General features: G+C 51.2%; 1 protein-coding gene across 25 annotated transcripts in view; it reads left to right on the top strand.

Annotated features, from left to right (window-relative positions):
* LOC138440417 (protocadherin gamma-C4) overlaps nucleotides 1-21094 on the top strand; it is a 166580-nt gene that overhangs the window by 133357 nt on the left and 12129 nt on the right. For 21 of the 25 annotated variants that reach the window (XM_069589891.1, XM_069589902.1, XM_069589892.1 and 18 more), the window contains one exon: nucleotides 17979-18037. In XM_069589891.1, the coding sequence (XP_069445992.1) occupies nucleotides 17979-18037 (59 nt within the window). Of the gene's footprint in view, nucleotides 1-172; nucleotides 2820-7961; nucleotides 10445-12225; nucleotides 14717-17978; nucleotides 18038-21094 lie in introns of those variants that run through there. The other 4 variants (XM_069589883.1, XM_069589907.1, XM_069589882.1 and 1 more) reach the window with 4 other exon arrangements.

The raw sequence follows: 21094 nt of genomic DNA on the forward strand, positions 1-21094 counted from the left end.
CCAGCTAAGGTGGGTTTCGGATGTGCAGCTTCTGCCAAGGAGCTCTGGCTGTAAACTCTGGAAGAAAGCCAAAGGAAAGAAGTTCCCAGCGCTAGTGCTTGTCCCGCTCGGAGAGTCCGGCGCTGGCGCATTTTTCGTGCAGTTATTGGCTGGGACTCTGCGTGCCGCTGTCGGCCAATGGAGACGCTGGAGATCTGGCCCCGGCCCGTCCCCTCTCGGCGCCGGGGGATGAGGCCGAGACTGAACAGCCGGCGAGCAAATCAGCGGCATCCAGAAAGCCATGTCCGACTCGGAGCCCAGCGCCCGAGCGCTAACCCGCTGAAAGTTTCTCGGGAAAGAAGCCGGGACGATCTGGACCCTCCTAAGAGGAACTGTCTTTGAGTGAGATGGTCCCAGAGGCCTGGAGGGGCGGACTGGTAAGCACCGGGAGAGTGGTGGGAGTTTTGCTGCTTCTGGGTGCCTTGCACAAGGCTTCCGCCGCGGTCATTCGCTATGAGATCCTGGAGGAAAGAGAGAAGGGTTCCGTGGTGGGGAACGTGGTCAGGGACCTTGACTTGGATCTCGGCAGCCTGTCAGCTCGCAGGCTCCGGGTGGTGTCCGGAGCTAGCCGAAGATTCTTTGAGGTGAACTGGGAGACCGGAGAGATGTTCGTGAATGACCGCCTGGATCGAGAGGAGCTGTGTGGGACCCTGCCCTCCTGTACCATAACTCTGGAGTTGGTAGTGGAGAGGCCGCTAGAGTTGTTCAGCGCGGAAGTGGTGATCCAAGACATCAACGACAACAATCCCTCTTTTCCTACTCGGGAAATGAAATTGGAGATTAGCGAGGCCACGGTGCCGGGAACGCGCTTTCCGCTCGAGATCGCGCATGATCCCGATGTGGGAAGCAACTCTTTACAAACCTACGAGCTGAGCCGAAACGAGTACTTTGCGCTTCGAGTGCAGACGCGGGAAGACAGCACTAAGTACGCGGAGCTGGTTCTGGAGCGCTCCCTGGACCGGGAGCGAGAACCAGATCTCCAGCTGGTGCTGACGGCGTTGGATGGAGGAACTCCGGCTCGCTCCGCCAGCCTTCCTATTCGAATCGTTGTGCTGGACGCAAATGACAATGCGCCCACCTTCAACCAGTCCTTGTACCGGGTGCGTGTCCTGGAGGATGCACCCCCAGGCACTCGCGTGGTGCAAGTCCGTGCAACGGATCTGGATGAAGGCCCCAACGGCGAAATCATTTACTCCTTCAGCAGCCACAACCGCGCTGGCGTGCGGGAACTATTCTCCTTGGACCTTGTTACCGGGGTGCTGACAGTCAAGGGTCGGCTGGACTTTGAAGACGCCAAACTCCATGAGATTTACATACAGGCCAAAGACAAAGGCGCCAGTCCCGAAGGAGCATACTGTAAAGTTTTGGTAGAGGTTGTGGACGTAAATGACAATGCCCCGGAGATCACAGTCACCTCCGTGTACAGCCCAGTCCCCGAGGACGCCCCTCTTGGAACTGTCATTGCTCTGCTCAGCGTGACCGATCTGGATGCTGGGGAGAACGGGCTGGTGACATGCGAGGTTCCACCAGGTCTCCCTTTTAGCCTTATATCTTCCCTCAAGAATTACTTCACTTTGAAAACCAGCGCAGCCCTGGATCGGGAGACCGTGCCAGAATACAACCTCAGCATCACGGCTCGAGATGCGGGAACCCCTTCCCTCTCAGCCCTCACGACAGTGCGGGTGCAAGTGTCCGACATCAACGACAACCCTCCACAATCTTCCCAGTCTTCTTACAATGTTTACGTTGAGGAAAATAACCTGCCTGGTGTTTCAATACTAAACCTAAGTGTCTGGGACCCCGACGCCCCACAGAATGCTCGCCTTTCCTTCTTTCTCTTAGAGCAAGGAGCTGAAATAGGCCTAGTGGGTCGCTATTTTACGATAAATCGTGACAGTGGCGTCGTGTCATCCTTAGTGCCCCTGGACCATGAGGATCGCCGTGAGTTTGAGTTAACAGCGCACATCAGTGATGGGGGCACTCCTGTCCTGGCTACCAACATCAGTGTGAATGTGTTTGTCATTGACTGCAATGACAATGCCCCCCAGGTCCTATACCCCCGGCCTGGCCAGAGCTCAGTGGAGATGCTGCCTCGAGGTACTGCTGCTGGCTACCTGGTCACACGGGTGGTGGGCTGGGACCCAGATTCAGGGCACAATGCCTGGCTCTCCTACAACCTCTTGGGAGCCCCCAACCAGAGCCTTTTTGCTGTGGGACTTCACACGGGTCAAATCACCACTGCCCGCCCAGTCCAGGATACAGATTCGCCCAGGCAGACTCTCACGGTATTGATCAGAGACAATGGGGAGCCATCGCTGTCCACTACTGCGACCCTGACTGTGTCAGTAACTGAGGAATCTCCTGAAGCCCTGGCTGAGTTCCCTGCTGGCTCTGCCCCCAGGGAGCAGAATAAAAATCTCACCTTTTATCTACTTCTCTCTCTAATCCTGGTCTCCGTGGGGTTCGCAGTCACAGTATTAGGAGTGATCATATTCAAAGTTTACAAGTGGAAGCAATCCAGGGACCTATACCGAGCCCCTGTGAGCTCCCTGTACCGAACACCAGGGCCCTCTCTGCACGCAGACGCTGTGCGGGGAGGCCTGATGGCCCCACACCTTTACCATCAGGTATACCTCACCACTGATTCGAGACGCAGTGACCCACTGCTGAAGAAACCTGGCGCTGCCAGCCCCCTGGCCAGCCGCCAGAACACTCTGCGGAGCCTTGATCCAGTGTTCTATAGGCAAGTGCTGGGTGCAGAGAGCTCCCCTCCTGGACAGGTAAGGGTTAGCAAGTCACCCTGGAATGATATGAATGCTTTTTGATTCCTGCATCACTTCTAGGAACGTATGTAGCCATCTTCATTTTCAGTGATCAAGACGTTTTCCTAATGATGCATCCACATTTTTACTTGGCTTTTCGTAGATCAAACGTTGTGCCTTTTGGGGGAGGGAGAAGGCCCAGCTAGAGTGTGCTTTGTGGTCCCACACAGTGTGGAGTTAATTCACTCATCTGTGGACACAATTCACACCCTCAGCATTCACTTGCCATAGCAACTAACCAATCCTGCTAAAGGGCCATTAAGCTTTAACTCACCATCTCAGCACTCAGAGCTTAGCTTGGTATCATTTGCATTGAGTACAAGTTAATGGAAACCTCTAGCCAGTAGCAGCTGCTAGGAGTATAAAGACTACCTCATCTGTCCATCTTTCAAATGATTGCCACATCTGCATTAAAACTAATGGTTTGCTGATCATTTTCCTTTGATTGGACAGATCCTCTTCCTCATTCTCAGATGGCTTTCTATGAAAGAAATAAAATTCTAGAGTCCTTTAAATTTTATTTCAAGGACACTACAGGAAATTATGTGGACATTACTTACATGTGCATTATAGAAAATTTGGAAAATATGGAAAAATATAAGAAAAAATTAAAATTAATTTTATTCCCAAATCCAAAGGTAACCACCATTCATTATAAAAGTAAAAGTAATATTTACTTTGAAAATAAATTCAGAAGGACATAAAGTACAAAATGAAAGTTCTTTTTGCCCTAAGTGTTCATTCCTATCCTTTCACCATTATTATTATTATTTTAGTATAAATGTAGTGTGACAGGCAAATTCATACCCTGAGAAAAAAGATAAAGCTTTCATTTATTCAGGATAGTGTCCAGGCCTTTGTTTTGGAGTGCAGCTTAAACATACTTCCATCTGTGGGAGAACAACTATAACTTTGTTACTAATAAGTGTATTATTGCTATCAACCTTTGGGTCTGGCAGTTAGACATAAGAAGCTCCACCACTTACCATCCATGAGTCCATGGCCAAGTTAATCTATTTTCTAGCCCCATTTTTAGTATGTGGAAAAGAAGTAGCAAGAGTTTTGTAAGATTAGTGCATGATGCAATATATGCACAGTGTTTGTTGTGTCATAGTTCCAAAAAATTCTTTAGCTACTAACCTGGAGACAAAGCAGAGGCATAAATGGAAAGGCTAAGGAAGGATGAAAGCCAGAGAGAAGCAGCTGCTGCTTTTCTGGTCAGACTGGAAAACAACGGGCATTTTCCTTTGAATGATGTTCTCAAACATGGTTGCACACCAGGATTACCTAGGGACCTTTTAAAAATCCTGAAGCCCACGCCACATCCCAGATGGATTAAAGCAGTCTGTTGGGATGGGACACAGGCATTGATATTTTTTGAAGGTCCTCAAGTGATTCCAGTGTGAAGGCAAATTTGAAAAGCATTGCCCTAAGATATGCCTGTCCATCAATTAGCATGTTTTTGAAACGAAGTGTTATTTTGAAGTTCACAGAACCAGCAGCCAGCCTTGTTTTGCCAGACTGAACTTTAAAAAATTCTATAATGTTATTTCTCAACCTAAAAGTATTATATAGAATAGCTCTAGGAAAGCACTGTAGGGAAGATGTGAGATATTTCAGTCATCTAAGGAGAAAAATCTTCCTCAACCACTAGCCCCTGGGCAACTATTTCTTTAAAAATTTAGAGCTCAGCAATGGATGTGGTGTTTCTTTTAGGGGTGAAAACATTTTCCTATAATACTGTGGTGTTTGCATCATTTTAGCATATGTGAATATACTAAAAACCGTTGAATTGTACATTTTAAAGGGGTGAATTGTATGGTGTAATGGATAACTTATGTAGCTCAATACACCTGTTTTAAAAATCTAGAGATAGGAGAATCACACACTTGGCATAAAAAGGTCAAGTCTAGGATATATAGGATTTGGGCTTTATGATCCTCCAGTTCAAGTATTAATAATATAGATATGTTTGTTTTGGTGTCAACTTGCAAATAAAAGGGATTGAGATCTATAAGAGGTCAGTTCTTGGATATTAAAGCCAGCAAAAAGGGTCAGGTGATGGCTACAGGGATGACGCACTGTTAGGAAAATGATTTAAGATGTTACAGAAAGAGATTTTGTTTCTTTCTAGACAGACCAGAGGTGAAAGTGGGGAGACCCTAATACTGCACTTGATAGACTTTACACAAGTCTCCTAACATTTCTGAGCTTGTGTTCTCAAATATAAACTCTTCCAAAATTGTGTGAGAATGAAAAGTAATGTATATAAAATGTATACTCAATATAAAATACTTATAAAGTACGAGCATTCAATAGATACTTGTTGAACTAACAAGTGATAATAGCACTAATTCACCATGTATTGGTGAATGTACCAGACAGTTTAAAAGATGAAAAGGCACAGTCCCTGCTCCTATGGCACACGGAGTACCTTAGGAGACAGACATGTACACACACCCACAAAAATGATAAGGGAAATCTATATAATACAGGAAGCAATGGGAGCAAAGGAGAAGAAACACTCCAGTCAGCCTGGGGAAATCAGGAAGAATTCATACAGGTGATGATGCTTGATCTGAGGATGAAAGTTGAGTAGTAGTTTATCAAATAATAAAGGGGAAAGGCGAGTAGAGAGGGACCCTTGCAGGAAATTCTATGTGGAGGGATAAAGTTTTTTTTTATTATTGCTGAACTTTAAAGTGTATTTGTAAAACAACTTTTGCAGGAGATAAAGTGAAGCAAGTAGGCAGGAGTTAAATCTTGAGTTACCTTTAGGCTATGCCAAGGATTTTTTATTTTATGCTGTATCCATGATAGTCATTGCAGAATTTTGAACTGATAAAATGTCGTCAGAGTTTTTGTTTGTTTGTTTTGGAGTGATTATCCTGGTAGCCACAAATGTGTGTGTGTGTGCTTACTCAGTTATGTTCGAATCTTTGCAACCCCATGAACTGTACCCCGCTAGGCTCCTCTGTCCATGGAATTGTCCAGGCAAGAATGGTGAAGTAAGTCATCATAATGGATTGGGGATGTTGGGACTGGACACTAAAGAAGATTTGCATACGTACTCAGTCATGTCTGACTCTTCACCACCCCATGGACTTTAGCCCACTAGGCTCCTCTGTCCATGGGATTTTCCAGGCAAGATTACTGGAGTGAGTTGCCATTTCCTCTCCCAGGGGATATTCCTGGCCCAGGGATTGAACCCATGTCTCCTAGATTTGCAGGAAGATTCTTTACCACTGAGCCACCTCGGGAAGCCCTGTAATGTAACATGGGGCTATTATATTACATGGGGCTATTATATTACATTTAGAACATTTAGGAGGCTATTATAGTATTTGAGAAGATTGAGAAATGCTTGAACCAGCACAGTGACAAGTAGAGATGGAGGGACGTAACTATAGTGAAATTATCAGCACTTATTCATTGACATGATAAAGGGAAGATGGAAGAGGAATGAGTCAAGAATGATCCTCCTTACCCCTCCCCGCTGGCAGCTTGGGGGCAAGATGGTGTCATTCTACTGAGATAGTGAATCCTGGCATAAACACTTTATAAGTCAGACTGATTTACACCTGTCATTCTCATGGGAGAAGGTTTAGGTGTTTGGGGATGAAAGAACACAGAAAGCAGATACCTCCCTTTGAGACCAAAATGTTGTTTGCTGGCCTCACCATCGAAAGGATATTCTTGAAGATCAAGGGCTTGGGAAAACACCTGGGAGGATAACCTCTGGTTTTGCTACTGGTTTTGGAAATCCCATGGTCAGAGGAGCCTGGCAGGCCATGGAGTCACCAAAAGTCAGATACGACTTTACTAAACACTACCACCAACAATAATTGGCAGCCTAGGTGAGGATTCAGATGAATTTTTTAAAATCTCACATGCAAATCAGGATAGATTTTTCTCTTTGTATTCTGGCGTGTTTGTGACTCCAGTTACAGTTTGCAGGTAACTACAGTGTGAGTTTGAACAATCTTTCTGCATTTGTGCAAGGTGGTAGCCAGGCTCCAGGGAGGGTGAGATCAAGTCTCCCTTGCCAAAAGGCCCCCTAGGGCTCGGTGAAAAACTTGCTGTTTTGAAACAGTCACAGTTGGTAATTAACAACATATCAAGCATACCATGGCGTCAAATAAAGGAGATTTGTAGGCACTGGTGCTGTTGGTAGCTGATCTCAATCATTCAAGAAAGCTATTAAATCTGTGAACATTGGCTAGTCCTTAGCGTCTCCCAGACAAGCTGATTCTTTACTGATCTGGAACATCTTCTTCTCCTGACTTCTCCCCCTCTCCTTCATTCCTTCCATACTGTCCTTGAAATCAATGAATGGCAATTTAGTATATCATCAGTGACTATCTGAGTAAGAGAGGTTTGGTTTCTGCTGCGCCTTCTGTTACAACAGAAATGTGTACTGCATAAATTTAATAGGCTGCATTAATGTGTAAGCCTTTTCTGCAAAGAGATGGATATATTTCTGCATAATCTGCAAAGGGGCAGAGTTTTTTGTATAAAGCAGTGCTATCTAATTAGCTGTTGCTCTAATACAATCAGAATGAGGCAGAAGCTACTCCTTTAGAATATTGGTGGATGACAACACTGGCTTGAACAAAGTGACCAGTCTCAAATGGCTACTCACTCTGGGCTGCAGGTTGCTAGGGCTCTCAGGCTGTCGCTGTTTTCCCCGCCGAAAAGGGGCGGGGTAAGATGGGGTGGGGATTGGTGAATTAGAAAACAAAAACATATATGTTGTCTGCCTCTCTATAGAGGTAATAACCCATGGGGGGAAAATGCTGTTGAGCGGGAGGAAGGCGAAAAGATAGGTGGGTTTTTGTTTTTTGTTTTTTTTCCCCTTCTTCCAATACTGCGTCGCATTAACCCTGCTGCTATTGGGACGTTCTCTGCTTAGCCTATTGGCTGAGACCAGGAGTCGCTGTCTGCCAATCGGGTGGAGGAAGGCAGACAAATCTACCCCGCCACCAGCAAAAAACGGCGCGTAACCCTTGCGGCGCCGGCCCAGCCGCGCCAGAGCTGGCGTGGGGAAAGGGAGATAGGTGTCTCCAGCTGCTGTGGCTGTTTGGGGCGGGTCAGCTTCTGGGGCTTCTCAGGACCAGATAGAGAACTAGCGGGCAGCAGCAATGCTCGGCAAGGTGAGAGGCTGGGTACAAATCTGCCGGGGGGCTACCCTTTTGTTCCTTTTTTGCCACCTGGGTTACGTTGGTGGGCAGATCCGATACCCGGTCCCAGAGGAGTCACAGGAAGGGACTTTTGTGGGGAATGTCGCCCAAGATTTCCTGCTGGATACCGAGAGCTTGGCAGCTCGCAGGCTGCAGGTCGCTGGAGAGGTGAACCAAAGACACTTCCGTGTGGATTTGGACAGCGGTGCCCTGCTCATCAAGAATCCAATCGATCGAGAGGCACTGTGTGGGCTCAGTGCCAGCTGTATTGTGCCCCTGGAGTTTGTAACAGAAGGGCCTTTGGAAATGTACCGAGCAGAGGTAGAAATTGTGGATGTGAATGATCACGCCCCCCGATTCCCTCGGCAGCAGCTGGACTTGGAAATTGGGGAGGCAGCTCCTCCAGGACAGCGTTTCCCCTTGGAAAAGGCTCAGGATGCAGATGTGGGGAGCAACTCCATCAGCAGCTATAGACTAAGCTCCAATGAACACTTTGCCCTAGATGTAAAGAAGCGCAGCGACGGCAGCCTGGTCCCAGAGCTGCTCCTGGAGAAACCTTTGGATCGGGAAAAGCAGTCAGACTACCGCCTTGTGCTGACTGCTGTGGATGGCGGGAACCCCCCAAGATCTGGCACGGCAGAGCTGCGGGTGTCAGTGCTGGACGTGAATGACAACGCCCCAGCCTTCCAGCAATCCAGCTATAGGATTAGCGTCTTGGAGAGCGCGCCAGCCGGCATGCTGCTCATCCAGCTCAATGCCTCTGACCCAGACCTGGGTCCCAGTGGTAACGTCACCTTTTCTTTCAGTGGTCACACCCCTGATCGTGTGAGAAGCCTCTTCAGCCTGCACCCCACTAATGGAAAGCTTACCCTTCAAGGACCCCTAGACTTTGAGAGCGAGAATTACTATGAATTTGATGTGCGGGCTCGAGATGGGGGCTCTCCAGCCATGGAGCAACATTGCAGCCTTCGGGTGGATCTCCTGGATGTGAATGACAACGCCCCCCACATCACAGTGACCTCAGAGCTGGGGACTCTCCCTGAGAGTGCAGAGCCTGGCACTGTGGTGGCACTCATCAGTGTGCAGGACCCTGACTCAGGTTCAAATGGGGACGTGAGCCTCCGTATTCCCGACCATTTGCCTTTCACCCTCAAGTCCGCCTTCAGGAATCAGTTCTCCCTGGTGACTGCTGGGCCCTTGGACCGAGAGGCCAAATCCAGCTATGATATCATGGTCACTGCTTCTGATGCCGGGAGCCCTCCTCTGAGTACCCACAGGACCATTTTCCTTAACATTTCGGATGTGAATGATAATCCACCCTCTTTCTTCCAGAGGTCACATGAGGTGTTTGTTCCAGAGAACAATCGCCCAGGGGACCTGCTCTGCTCCCTTGCGGCCTCTGATCCCGACTCTGGCTTGAATGCACTTATCTCCTACTCTCTCCTCGAGCCCAGAAATCGAGATGTGTCAGCATCCTCCTTCATCTCCCTGAACCCCCAGACGGGAGCTGTTCATGCTACTCGATCCTTTGACTATGAGCAAACACAGACACTGCAGTTTGAGGTGCAAGCCCGGGATCGGGGCAGCCCACCCCTTAGTAGCACTGTGACAGTTCGTCTGTTTGTGCTGGACCTCAATGACAATGCCCCAGCTGTACTCCGCCCTAGGGCTCGGCCTGGTTCCTTATGTCCCCAAGCACTGCCTCCGTCAGTTGGTGCTGGCCACCTAGTCACAAAGGTGACCGCTGTGGACTTGGACTCAGGTTACAATGCTTGGGTTTCGTACCAGCTCCTGGAGGCCCCAGACCCCAGCCTGTTTGCAGTCTCCCGCTATGCCGGGGAGGTGCGGACAGCTGTTCCCATCCCAGCTGATCTCCCGCCGCAGAAGCTGGTCATTGTGGTAAAGGACAGTGGTAGCCCACCACTGTCTACTTCCGTCACTCTCCTGGTGTCCTTGGAAGAAGACACTCATCCAGTTGTTCCTGATCTTCGAGAGTCTTCGGCTCCAAGGGAAGGAGAATCCCGCTTGACCCTCTACTTGGCTGTATCTCTGGTGGCAATTTGCTTTGTTTCCTTTGGCTCATTCGTGGCGCTCATCTCGAAGTGCCTGCGTGGGGCTGCCTGTGGAATGACCTGCTTTCCTGCTGGCACCTGTGCCTGTCTCACCCGGTCTCGAAGGAGGGAGGGGCTTCCTCCTTCCAGTGGGATCCTCCGAATCCAGCTAGGGTCAGATGATCCTATCAAGTTTGTCGATGTGGGCGGCCACTCTCATGGCTGTACACCCTTGGCTTCTGCACCCACTCGGAGTGATAGCTTCATGATGGTGAAGTCACCCAGTGCACCTATGGCAGGGGAACCCGTTCGCCCAAGCTGCCCACCCTCTGATCTTCTCTATGGGCTAGAGGTGAGACCTTTGCAGGCTCAGCCAATGCTTGAGGGTTATTCTGATGTAGGCATGTGGCTGGGCCATATCGCAGAGAATATATTGGTCTCTCTGTAAGAGCCTGTAGTGATGTTGCCACTTCTGTGAGTGGTAACTGTGTGGTAGATGATGTGCTTTAGAAGCATTTTGTGAATTAACCAGGGAGTTTTCACAGATTAATACTTGGGGTGGATTATGCCCTTATCTGAGAGTAAGAAATGAAAGTGAGTGATCAAGAGATGGGGTGTTGTGGAAACATGCTGCTGGAATGTGGAGCACATGGAAGGCTCTCGTGTACGAGGTGCACCTAAACCCAGGTAGTGACTTTCTCTCCTCTTCCTGAATGAGGGGCCAGGGTCTGGAATACCTTAATTCTAGGTTACCATTCCCCAGTGGGCTGAGGGAAACTTATGTCTTTGCTCCACAGTGTCATCTACTCCCTTACCCACTGTGAAAGGGACTCTGCTTGAAATGTCGTTGTTTGGTGTTCAGTCGCTAAGTTCCATCTGACTCTGCAACCCTGGACTGTAGCCCACCAGGCTCCTCTGTCCATGGGATTTCCCAGGCAAGAATACTGGAGTGGGTTGCCTTCTCCAGGGGATCTTTCCAATCCAGGGATCGAATCCACGTCTCCTGCATTGGCAGGTGGATTCTTTACCACTGAGCCAGCAGGGAAGCCCCTCTTGAAACATAAGAGGAAAGAGCCAAGGGATTAGAGAGGCGACAAGGTGGAAGCAGGGGTCTTTTTGTCCCAGGTCTTCAGGTCTCCCAATCAAGTCCCCATTGGGATCAGAGCTAGATGCAGTCGATTGGGGCAGAGGAACATTACCTCTTTGGGAGTGGGGAAGGCAGTAAGTGAAATCACTAAGTATCAAAACCTGTCTTACTGCTGAGGAATTCATGGAGACAGCCAATCTGGGAGTCTTTAAGTAGAGTTCTTCTGAATTGATGAAACCATAAAGCCTAGAGGCCATGCCTAGATTCTACTCATCTTGCTTGGGTGACCTGGATCAGTCCTAGAAGTGTTCTCATCCCCCACCGCAAGCTGTGATGCCCATTCCATAGCTCATGTGGAATCTCAGAAAAAGTGAATCCTTATAGCCATCAATGACATTGACATTCCTCAAAGTACTGCTGGAGAGTCCGAGCAAGACTCTGAAGGGTCCTAACCAATCTTTTCTTTCACTCTGGCAGTGTTTGGCAGGATGGGGTAGGGAGAGGGTAACGTGGGCTTTGCTTCCTGGAGAAGGACAACATTTTGATGGTTCAAGTGAAATAGTGGGAGTTTCTGAAGTTACACAGGAAGTTGCTGGGACAGAACCCTGAGAAGTTTTGTACCACTTTGTCTTCCCTGTTGAGCGCCATCTGAGCTGTCAAACTTTGCTGCCAAGGGAACTGAATCAACCTGCAGCACGAAATAAGTGGGGAGGCAGGAGGCTTCTGTGACATGGATTTGCAGCGCCGGTTCCTAAGGTTTCCAGGACTGAGGAGACTTTATAATTGGTTGAGAGCAGACAGACTTTTGGGCCAATCAGAGCCGAGGTGGGGGATCTGATCTTCTTGGCCGCCTCTCCTCCCCCAGCTCCCCAGCTCCACTCAGATTCAATTCCCCTCCCCACCAACCCACCCCCGCCATTTGGTGACTAAGAAGAACTGCTGCAGGCAGACAAACCTCGGAGCAGTTTTTAAGAGGCTGGAAGGAGACATAAGAGATTTCAGCTGCTACATTCCAAGCCCTGGGTCTACCTTGGAGACAGGACAGCACAGAGTCAGTGTCCAGGAAGGGACTCCTGGGTCATGGGGCCCAAGACACCCCCACAGCTCGCTGGGAAATGGCAAGTGCTGTTCATGTTGTCCTTGTGCTGCTGGGGCTGGGTGTCTGGGCAGCTCCGTTACTCTGTGGTGGAGGAGTCTGAGCCAGGGACGCTGGTAGGGAGCGTTGCTCAAGATCTAGGCTTAAAGGTGACGGATCTGTTGAGCCGCCGGCTGCGGCTGGGCGCTGAGGAGGATGGGCAATATTTTTCCCTGAGCTTGATGAGTGGTGCCCTGGCAGTGAATCAGAAAATTGACCGAGAGAGCCTGTGTGCAGCCAGCACCAGCTGCCTGCTGCCAGTACAGGTGGTGACCGAACACCCCCTGGAACTAATCCGTGTAGAGGTGGAAATCCTGGATCTCAATGACAACTCTCCGAGCTTTGCCACCCCTGAGCGGGAGATGCGCATCTCAGAGTCAGCTGCACTGGGGGCACGGTTCCCACTGGATAGTGCCCAGGATCCCGACGTGGGCACCAATACTGTGAGCTTCTATACTCTAAGCCCCAGCAACCACTTTTCTCTCAATGTGAAGACCCTAAAAGATGGGAAGCTGTTCCCAGAACTGGTTCTGGAGCAGCAGCTAGACCGTGAAACCCAGGCAAGACATCAGCTGGTGCTCACTGCTGTGGATGGGGGCGTCCCAGCCCGCTCAGGGACCACCCTTATCTCTGTCACTGTGCTGGATATCAATGATAATGCTCCAACCTTCCAGTCCTCAGTTCTCCGTGTGGGACTCCCAGAGAATGCACCCGTGGGCACACTGCTGCTCCGCCTCAATGCCACTGATCCAGACGAGGGCACCAATGGCCAACTAGACTATTCTTTTGGAGACCATACGTCTGAGGCAGTGCGGAACCTCTTTGGCCTAGACCCTAGCAGTGGAGCAATCCATGTGTTGGGTACCATTGACTTTGAGGAGTCAAGTTTTTATGAAATTCATGCAAGAGCCCGTGACCAGGGACAGCCAGCCATGGAAGGCCACTGTGTGATTCAAGTGGATGTGGGGGATGCCAATGACAATGCCCCAGAGGTACTACTGGCCTCTTTGGTCAACCCTGTCCTGGAGAGCACACCAGTGGGCACAGTAGTGGGATTGTTTAATGTGCGGGACCGAGACTCGGGGAGAAATGGTGAAGTGAGCCTCGATCTCTCTCCAGACCTGCCATTTCAGATTAAGCCTTCTGAGAACCACTACTCACTCCTAACCAGCCAGCCTTTGGACCGTGAGGCCACATCCCACTATATCATTGAGCTGCTGGCCCATGATGAGGGCTCGCCTCCCTTGCACACACATCTCACCATCAGGCTCAACATTTCAGATGTAAATGACAACGCACCCTACTTCACCCAGCAGCTCTACACGGCTTACATCCCAGAAAACCGGCCTCCAGGCTCCCTTCTCTGCACCGTGGCTGCCTCCGATCCGGACACTGGGGATAACGCCCGCCTTACCTACTCTATTGTAGGGAACCAGATTCAGGGCTCCCCAGCCTCCTCCTTTGTGTATGTCAACCCCGAGGATGGGCGGATCTTTGCCCAGCGTACTTTCGACTATGAACTGCTGCAGATGCTGCAGATTGTGGTGGGCGTTCGAGACTCTGGCTCTCCCCCGTTGCACGCCAACACCTCTCTCCACGTGTTTGTCCTGGACCAGAATGATAATGCCCCAACTGTGCTGCACCCTAGACCGGGTCGGGAATTCTCACTCCCCCAGCGTCTCCCTCGCTCTGCCCCTCCTGGCTCCTTGGTCACCAAGGTGACAGCCGTAGATGCTGATGCAGGCCACAATGCCTGGCTCTCCTATTCGCTGTTGCCACAGTCCACAGCCCCAGGGCTGTTCCTGGTATCTGCACACACTGGTGAGGTGCGAACAGCCCGGGCCTTACTGGAGGATGATGCTGACACCCAGCAGGTGGTGGTCCTGGTGAGAGACAATGGTGACCCGTCACTCTCCTCCACAGCCACAGTACTGCTGATTCTGGAAGATGAGGACCCTGAGGAAATGCCCAAATCCAGGGACTTCCTCACACACCCTCCTGAGCGTTCAGACCTTACCCTTTACCTCATTGTGGCTCTTGCGGCCACCAGCCTCTTATCTTTAGTCACCTTCACCTTTCTGTCAGCTAAGTGCCTTCGGGGGGATGGGGATGGGGGTGGGGGTCAGTGCTGCGGGCGCCAGGACTCGCCCTCCCGGGAGTTCTATAAGCAATCCAGCCCCAACCTACAGGTGAGCTCAGACGGCACACTCAAGTATATGGAGGTGACGCTGCGGCCCACAGACTCGCACAGCCATTGCTACAGGACGTGCTTTTCACCAGCCTCCGACGGCAGTGACTTCACTTTTCTAAGGCCCCTCAGCGTTCAGCAGCCCTCAGCTTTCGCGCCGGAGCCCGACGCCTTCCGGTCCCGCTCTAACACGCTGCTGCGGGAGCGGAGCCAGGTGAGGGCTCTGCGCTACCCTTGGGGGCGGAAATGGAGACGCCGCCCACCCACATCAGGGACTTTGAACTTGGCATCCGCTCCCTCTGGTGGGGCTTGACTCTAATGTCTGTCGAATGTCGGGACTGTTTGGATGGATTGATTGTGCGGAAGCAGAGGTGTGGCCGAGGCAGGGATGGGGCGCTGTGCCTGGGGAGGTGATGGCGACTGTGGGTGAGGGGGAAGAGAAGATAGGGCAGATAGAAAAGCATGGGATCTGGCGATCACTCTGGCGTTTTCCATCAGATCCGGGTCTGGGTAGAGGCAGACACAGATCCCTTTCTGCAGCCAGCCTCCTTCCTAGGCTTCAATGCGGGCACGCTCTGCTGGTTTTGAGGTTTCTTCTTAGGTTTCTTCCCACTCTCTTGACCGGTGACTTCACTGTGATTCACAACTCTCTTTATTCTCACATCAAACCAACGCGTCTGTGGTTGGCCCATGTGCCATGCACAGCGCACAGGCTCCCCACGCCTCACCTGCGCACGCCCCTCACACCTGGCCGTCCTAGTCCTCATACACCGACTTTAACTGCCAGCCGCTTACAGAGGGCTGTCCCGACAGCTCACAGCTTCCCTCCCACCTTGCTGCCAGCCTCAGAGGTTTTAACCTGAGAGAGACACCGGGTCTTGGCCACCCCGCTTATCCCTGCCCCGGCCTGGACTGGTCACCTCCTGGCGGGCCTCTTCGTGGCCCGAGTCGCTAGTGCTGCAGCCACTGGCGCGCTCTAGGCGCGGGGCGGGCGGGACTCTGTGACCCACAGGCTGGTGGGTCGGTCTGGGTCAAGACACTGAGCAGAGGTTGGTGGGCGCCTCCAGCCCAGAAGTCTCGCCCAGGAAGGCCAAACTGCCCTGTGGCTGAAGGGGCGGTGGGGCCGGCCTGGGACAAGTGAACAGACCTCTGTAGGACAGGCCGCCTCGGCCCTCTGTGGCACCACTGACCCGTCCTATGGCTGGAAGTGGGAACCTGGAGCACCTAGGTTCTGGACGCTAAGACAGAGGCGTTGGTGCCGTCGTGCCCACAGTGTGCCCAGCGATCTGCCCTCAGGGCTTTGTGTGCCCAGTTGCTTTAGTCGGGTCTGATTCTTTGCCACCCTATGAACTGTAGCCCACCAGACTCCTCTGACCATGGGATTTTTCCAGGGGAGAATACTGAAGTGGGTTGCCATTTCCTTCTCCACTTCAGGGACTTTGGAGGTGACCAAAGCTTCCCTCATAGTTCAGTTGGTAAAGAATCTGCCTGCAATGCAGGAGACCCAGGTTCGATTCCCGCATCGGGAAGATCCCCTAAAGAAGGAAATGGCAATCCACTCCAGTATTCTTGCCTAGAAAATCCCAGCCAGAGGAGCCTGGCAGGCTACAGTCCATGGGGTCGCAAGAGTCAGACACGACTTAGCAACTAAACCACCATAAACTGCCACCAAAGTATCTAAGACTCTGGCAAGCCCTTTCTCTGGCAAGTATCTAAGATTCCTTCCTTCTCCTGCTGTTGGAAAACCATGACCTCTGCCAGAAACCAGCAGGGTGCTTTCATATTTGGGGAAACGTTTGTTGTAAAATAACGTAAATTTCTATAACTCCAGGAGCTTTTAGTCAAAATGTGTCTGTACTCCACCCTGCCCCTACCAAACCAATTATATTTTGGAGCAACACCACCATGGGATTCTGATAGCTGATTGAGAGAACCTTACTACGGATTTCCTCTAAGAACCAAAGCATCTCCTTTGCTCTTCCCCACACTTATGTTGGGTAGGTACTAGCACTCCTCGCCCTCCCTTATAACTGAGTTTCACAGAGGTCAAGTGACTTGCTCAAGTTCACATGGTAAGTGATAGACAAAGATCTAATCTAGATTTGTTTAACTCCAGAATCTGTGCTTTCAGTCACTTGGTACTTCTAGGAGAACAGGAGGGATGGTTTACATCTGCTGGGATGAGGCAAAGGAGAACATTCTTTCCCCTTTTAGGGCGTTGCTCGTGGAGAAAAGTCTGCTGGGGCTCCTTATCCCTGAGCCGCCCTAACTGGACAAACCTGGACCTGCTGTCCTTATGGAGGCTGTGGGTTCTCCTCAGTCCTGTCCTCCGGTCTGTCATAGCTCCTGCGTCTCGGTTTAGATTCTGCTGTGTCGAAGAATACTGTGACTGAGAGCTGGGCATCCCTGTGCCCTTCCCACGGCATCTGCAGAATGGTGCTGGCGACTCCTGTGGTACCTGGAATGCTAAGTTTCTGGGTTTCCTCACATCACTGCCACCTGTGAGACTTAGAGTGTGTCATTTGGCAGCCCTGAGTCTTCCTTCTCCCCAGTGTAATTGGAGATGCTCACACCTCTCTCTCCTCTCCTGGGAGTGAGTGTGAGAATTAACTACCAGAGCAGTCCAGAATGGCGAGCAAACAGCTCTAGGAGTGCTCTGTGAGACTGTGTGATGGGATAACACACCCTCTGGCAAGGCTGGGAGGAACTTGGAAGTGAGGTGGCTGGCTCGAGTCCCACACCTTCATCCAGGTGGGGGATGGCTACAGATCTGTGCTTTGGGAGCCCTGGAGATTGACTTGGCTCTGCTTGGAGGCTGTGGGAGCTTGATCTCTGCTGGGCTCCATCCCAGCAGTTCTCTCTGTCCCAGACAGAGCAGCCTTGTTCTCTCCTCCTTAGTCATAGCCATTGTCTGGCACAGAATTCTGGGGGTGAGAGGTGTCCTGGGGCTTGGATGCCCTGCAAAGGCCCAGTCTGGCGTGACTCCTAAATTAATAATGTATTTAGCTGTGGGAAGGGATCCTTGAGAGAGAGGGTCTGAAGGAGGTGTCCTTCTGAATGTGTAAAGGCCCAGCCTGGCATGAAAAGGGTTACCAGGAATAGCAGCCATCTTGCCGCAGAGGGTGCTTTGTTCCCAGCTGAGGAGCTGAATGAAATTCTTTCTAGGGCTGGTGGAATTCTCATCCAAAAGTACGCACACACACACACACACACACACGCACGCACGCACGCACGCACCCTGGTTCCCCTTGAACCTCAGCTCAGAGTTCTGAGGTGGGGGGCAGGGAAGAAGGGGCAGTTTGCTTAGGGAAGGAACGTGGGTTTGTTCACTGAGATTGGATAAATGTCATTTTACTTCTTTGTCTCTGGGATCTCAGACCTCTGAGGCCTAAGGGTATAATTCATCTTTGAGCCCACCCCACCCTCACCTTAGCCCTTTTGGGTACTCAGCCACTTTCCCTCTGTTTTCTCCACAGCAAGCCCCACCCAACACGGATTGGCGATTCTCTCAGGCCCAGAGACCCGGCACCAGCGGGTAGGTGACTGCCTCTCCAGCCCACCCTCTTCTCTGCGACACTTTCCTCAGTGATGACGTGGGAGGAGATCGGGGAAGAGAAGGGGAGGGCTCAGCTTTGGCTACAAATGGCTTCCTCCCTCAGTTCCAGATTTCAGGAAGGTTTTGGGGTTTGGGGGGATGGTGCACAAACCCCAGAAGGAAGAGGCTCCTACTGTGGCTGTTTTGGGAACACACACTCATCCCATTCCCTTAGCCCCACCACAGAAACCTTTTCTTGTATCTTGGGGGCTGTGTGAGAGTGAAGCATGGTCATAAGGCTGGTCTCTGGGTGGAGAGGAGGCTTTTTATACCTATCTGGCTCTGTCCCCCTGGCCCAGATTTGGCTGCCCTCCATCCTGACTGGGGTTCAGGCAGAGGAATCTGGGACAGAAGGAGGAGAGGAGGAACTGTCAGTAGTCAGAGGCTCCTCCAGAGCCTGCAAGAAGGAGCTGAGGCTGAGAGGAGGGAAGCCAGGCGGCTGCAGGTGGGGGAGGGGCAGGTCGCCCAGGCCCCCTGGCCCTGCCTTCTCCGCCTGCAGACCTCTGGTCTCTCCACTCTCAGCTGTCCTCAGCTCAGAGCCCATCTCAGTGTGCCTCTCCCTCCTCCTTGTCTCTCTCCCAGTTTCTGTCTTTATTGCTGTGTCTCGGTCCCTGCCATTTGTGTCCACCTGCGCTGATCTGTGCCTTTCGCTGCGCCTGCTATGGCTAGGTGCTCAATAAATGTGGAATCGGTGAATAAATGTGGCTCCTCCTTCGTCTCAGTCTCTCTCCTTTTCTCTTCTGTCTCTGCCTTCCTCTCACTGCCCCTGACTTCTCTGTCTCTCCTCCTTTCATCACTTCCTAGTATTCTTCTGCCTCCAGTCTCTCTCTCTCACTGTTTTTGCTTTCCTCTCTGTTCTCAGCCTGTGTTTCTTTGTTTCTGTATATCTAAGTCTCTTTTCTGTCTCTTTTTGCCTCATTCTCTGTTGCTCTTTCTTTATCTCTAGGTCTTTTATCCTGACTTTTACTCTGCGTCCCTCTCCCTGTCTGTCATTTCTTAAAACTTTGGGCAAGCCAGCACACACATGGGCGCCTGTACCCGCCAGGCGCTCTCCCTCCCCTGCCCCTCACACACAGAGCCTTTGATCCCTGCTGTCCCCAGTACACCCACCCATCCAGGCTGCCCCAGCTGCCCAGATCAATCTGGTATGAATTCCTGCTAAGACAGGAACACCCTGGGGCAGGGGTGGAGTTGGGGAGGACTTCAGCAAAAGACCTGCAGTTGGTCTGAGGGGAGAGGGGTGGGCTCTGGGCCAGGCCTCCCTGTTAGAAGTTGGGAGCCTGGTGGAGACCAAGAGGCCCACAAGACAGAGGTGGGCAGAGCTTGGGTTGCCTTCCGCAGCTCCTTGCTAGCTGGACACTTGCTGCCCACGTTCCACTCAAATGCTACAGGTGCTGAGTCTTCACTGCCACCAGAGCCCAGGACACCTTGGTGCAAGGTGGAGACTCAGGTGTCAGGCTTGTGAATCCTGCCTCTGGTATCGTGGTCTCAGGCAGCTCCTGGCTGAGGCCCCTAGAAGGCAGCAAACCTGACGATTTGGACTGCCCTTGCCCTCCTCTTGACCCCGCTGTCTCCTTTCTCCCTGCTGGTCTTGCCAGCCTTCCTGCAGGTTATCCATTAGGTCATTTGTTTATTCGCTCATGTATTTATTTATGCAACAAATATTTATTGAGCATCTACTATGAGCCAGGCCCTTTGCTGAACACTAGTGTATAACAGTGAACAAGCGATATGATCCCTGTACTCATAGGCTTCCATGCCAGCAGAGAAGACAGAAAATTGACAACAAATTACACTGAAAACACATCTAGTTACAAGTCTTAGTAAGTTCTAAGACAGTTATGTGAGTGTAATGGGGGGAGTGGTAAGGAAGGGAAGTGACGTTGGAGCTGAGGTGATGAGAAACACAGGGCAGTTTGTGTTTCCTTGGCCCTCCACCGCCCCAGGCCGTGTGCTGGCCCTGAAGCAGAGCTCACTGCTGCCTGGGAGCCTCAGCGGTGGACTAGGATGTGCCTCTGGATTGGGTGCTTACCCCGCCCTCCAGTCCCTTTTCATCATGTGAGAGACATGGCAGCCTAACTACACGTGGGAGCTCTTGAGATGGAGGAAGAAGGCTCAGGAACTCTCCCTTCCTCGGGTGGCTTGAAGGGGAAGGAGTCAACATTTCTGATTGAGCTGCAACAGGGGCCCAGACAAAATCATTGTTAGGGGCCTGGTTCAACAACTATGATTTCCCTCTTTCATTCATTCAGTAAATAGCAAGAGGTGGTGTTTTTAGGTATAGGAGATATAAGATAGACATAATCTCTGCCCTCAGAGAGTTTATAGTGTGTTGAGGGAAACAAATATTAATCAAATAATTACTCAAAAAAAATGTGAGATTCCAGCTATCCTAAGTGCTGTGAAGAGCGTACAGTAGGTCTTGAGAGTATACAGTAGGGATGTGACCTAGCCAGCGGGGCAGGAGGACATCAGGAAGAAATGAGGTTGAGAATCAACCAGCTGAAAGAAAGGGAGGAAGAGCATTCCAGGTGGAGGAAGGAGCATTTGCAAAGGCCCTGTGATGAGCCCTCTCATGATCAACAGAATGGTGGGAGTTTTTCCCTGCTGCCATTCTGATGAGTCGATGGGAGTGGGAGGATGAAGAAGGGCGGTTTCTCTCATTCAGGTGAACCCTGGTTCTGGCCCATCTTGGCCACTGGCACACCAGGTTCAGAGCAGGGCTAGTGTTGAGTTCTTCAGTAAACCTGGTTCTGGTTCAAGCCAGTGCTGTGGCACGTTGCCTGGACTAAAGGGAGTCTGCTGAAGTCCTTGCCTGCCAGGGGTTCCTCTTCTCTTCCACCATTGATGCTCAGGTTGTCTGCTTGGCTTCTAGTCCCAGCAGCTGTTGTCTCAAGCCTGAGCCCAGCAAGCCAGTTCTCCTTTCTCAGGCTGTGCCCCAGGCCCCTCCATGCCGCTGTTCCCAGCCTCTGCCCAGAGGAGACTCTCCCCTTGGCT

The sequence above is a fragment of the Ovis canadensis genome, chromosome 5 (assembly GCF_042477335.2).
Source record: "Ovis canadensis isolate MfBH-ARS-UI-01 breed Bighorn chromosome 5, ARS-UI_OviCan_v2, whole genome shotgun sequence".
NCBI lineage: Eukaryota > Metazoa > Chordata > Mammalia > Artiodactyla > Bovidae > Ovis > Ovis canadensis.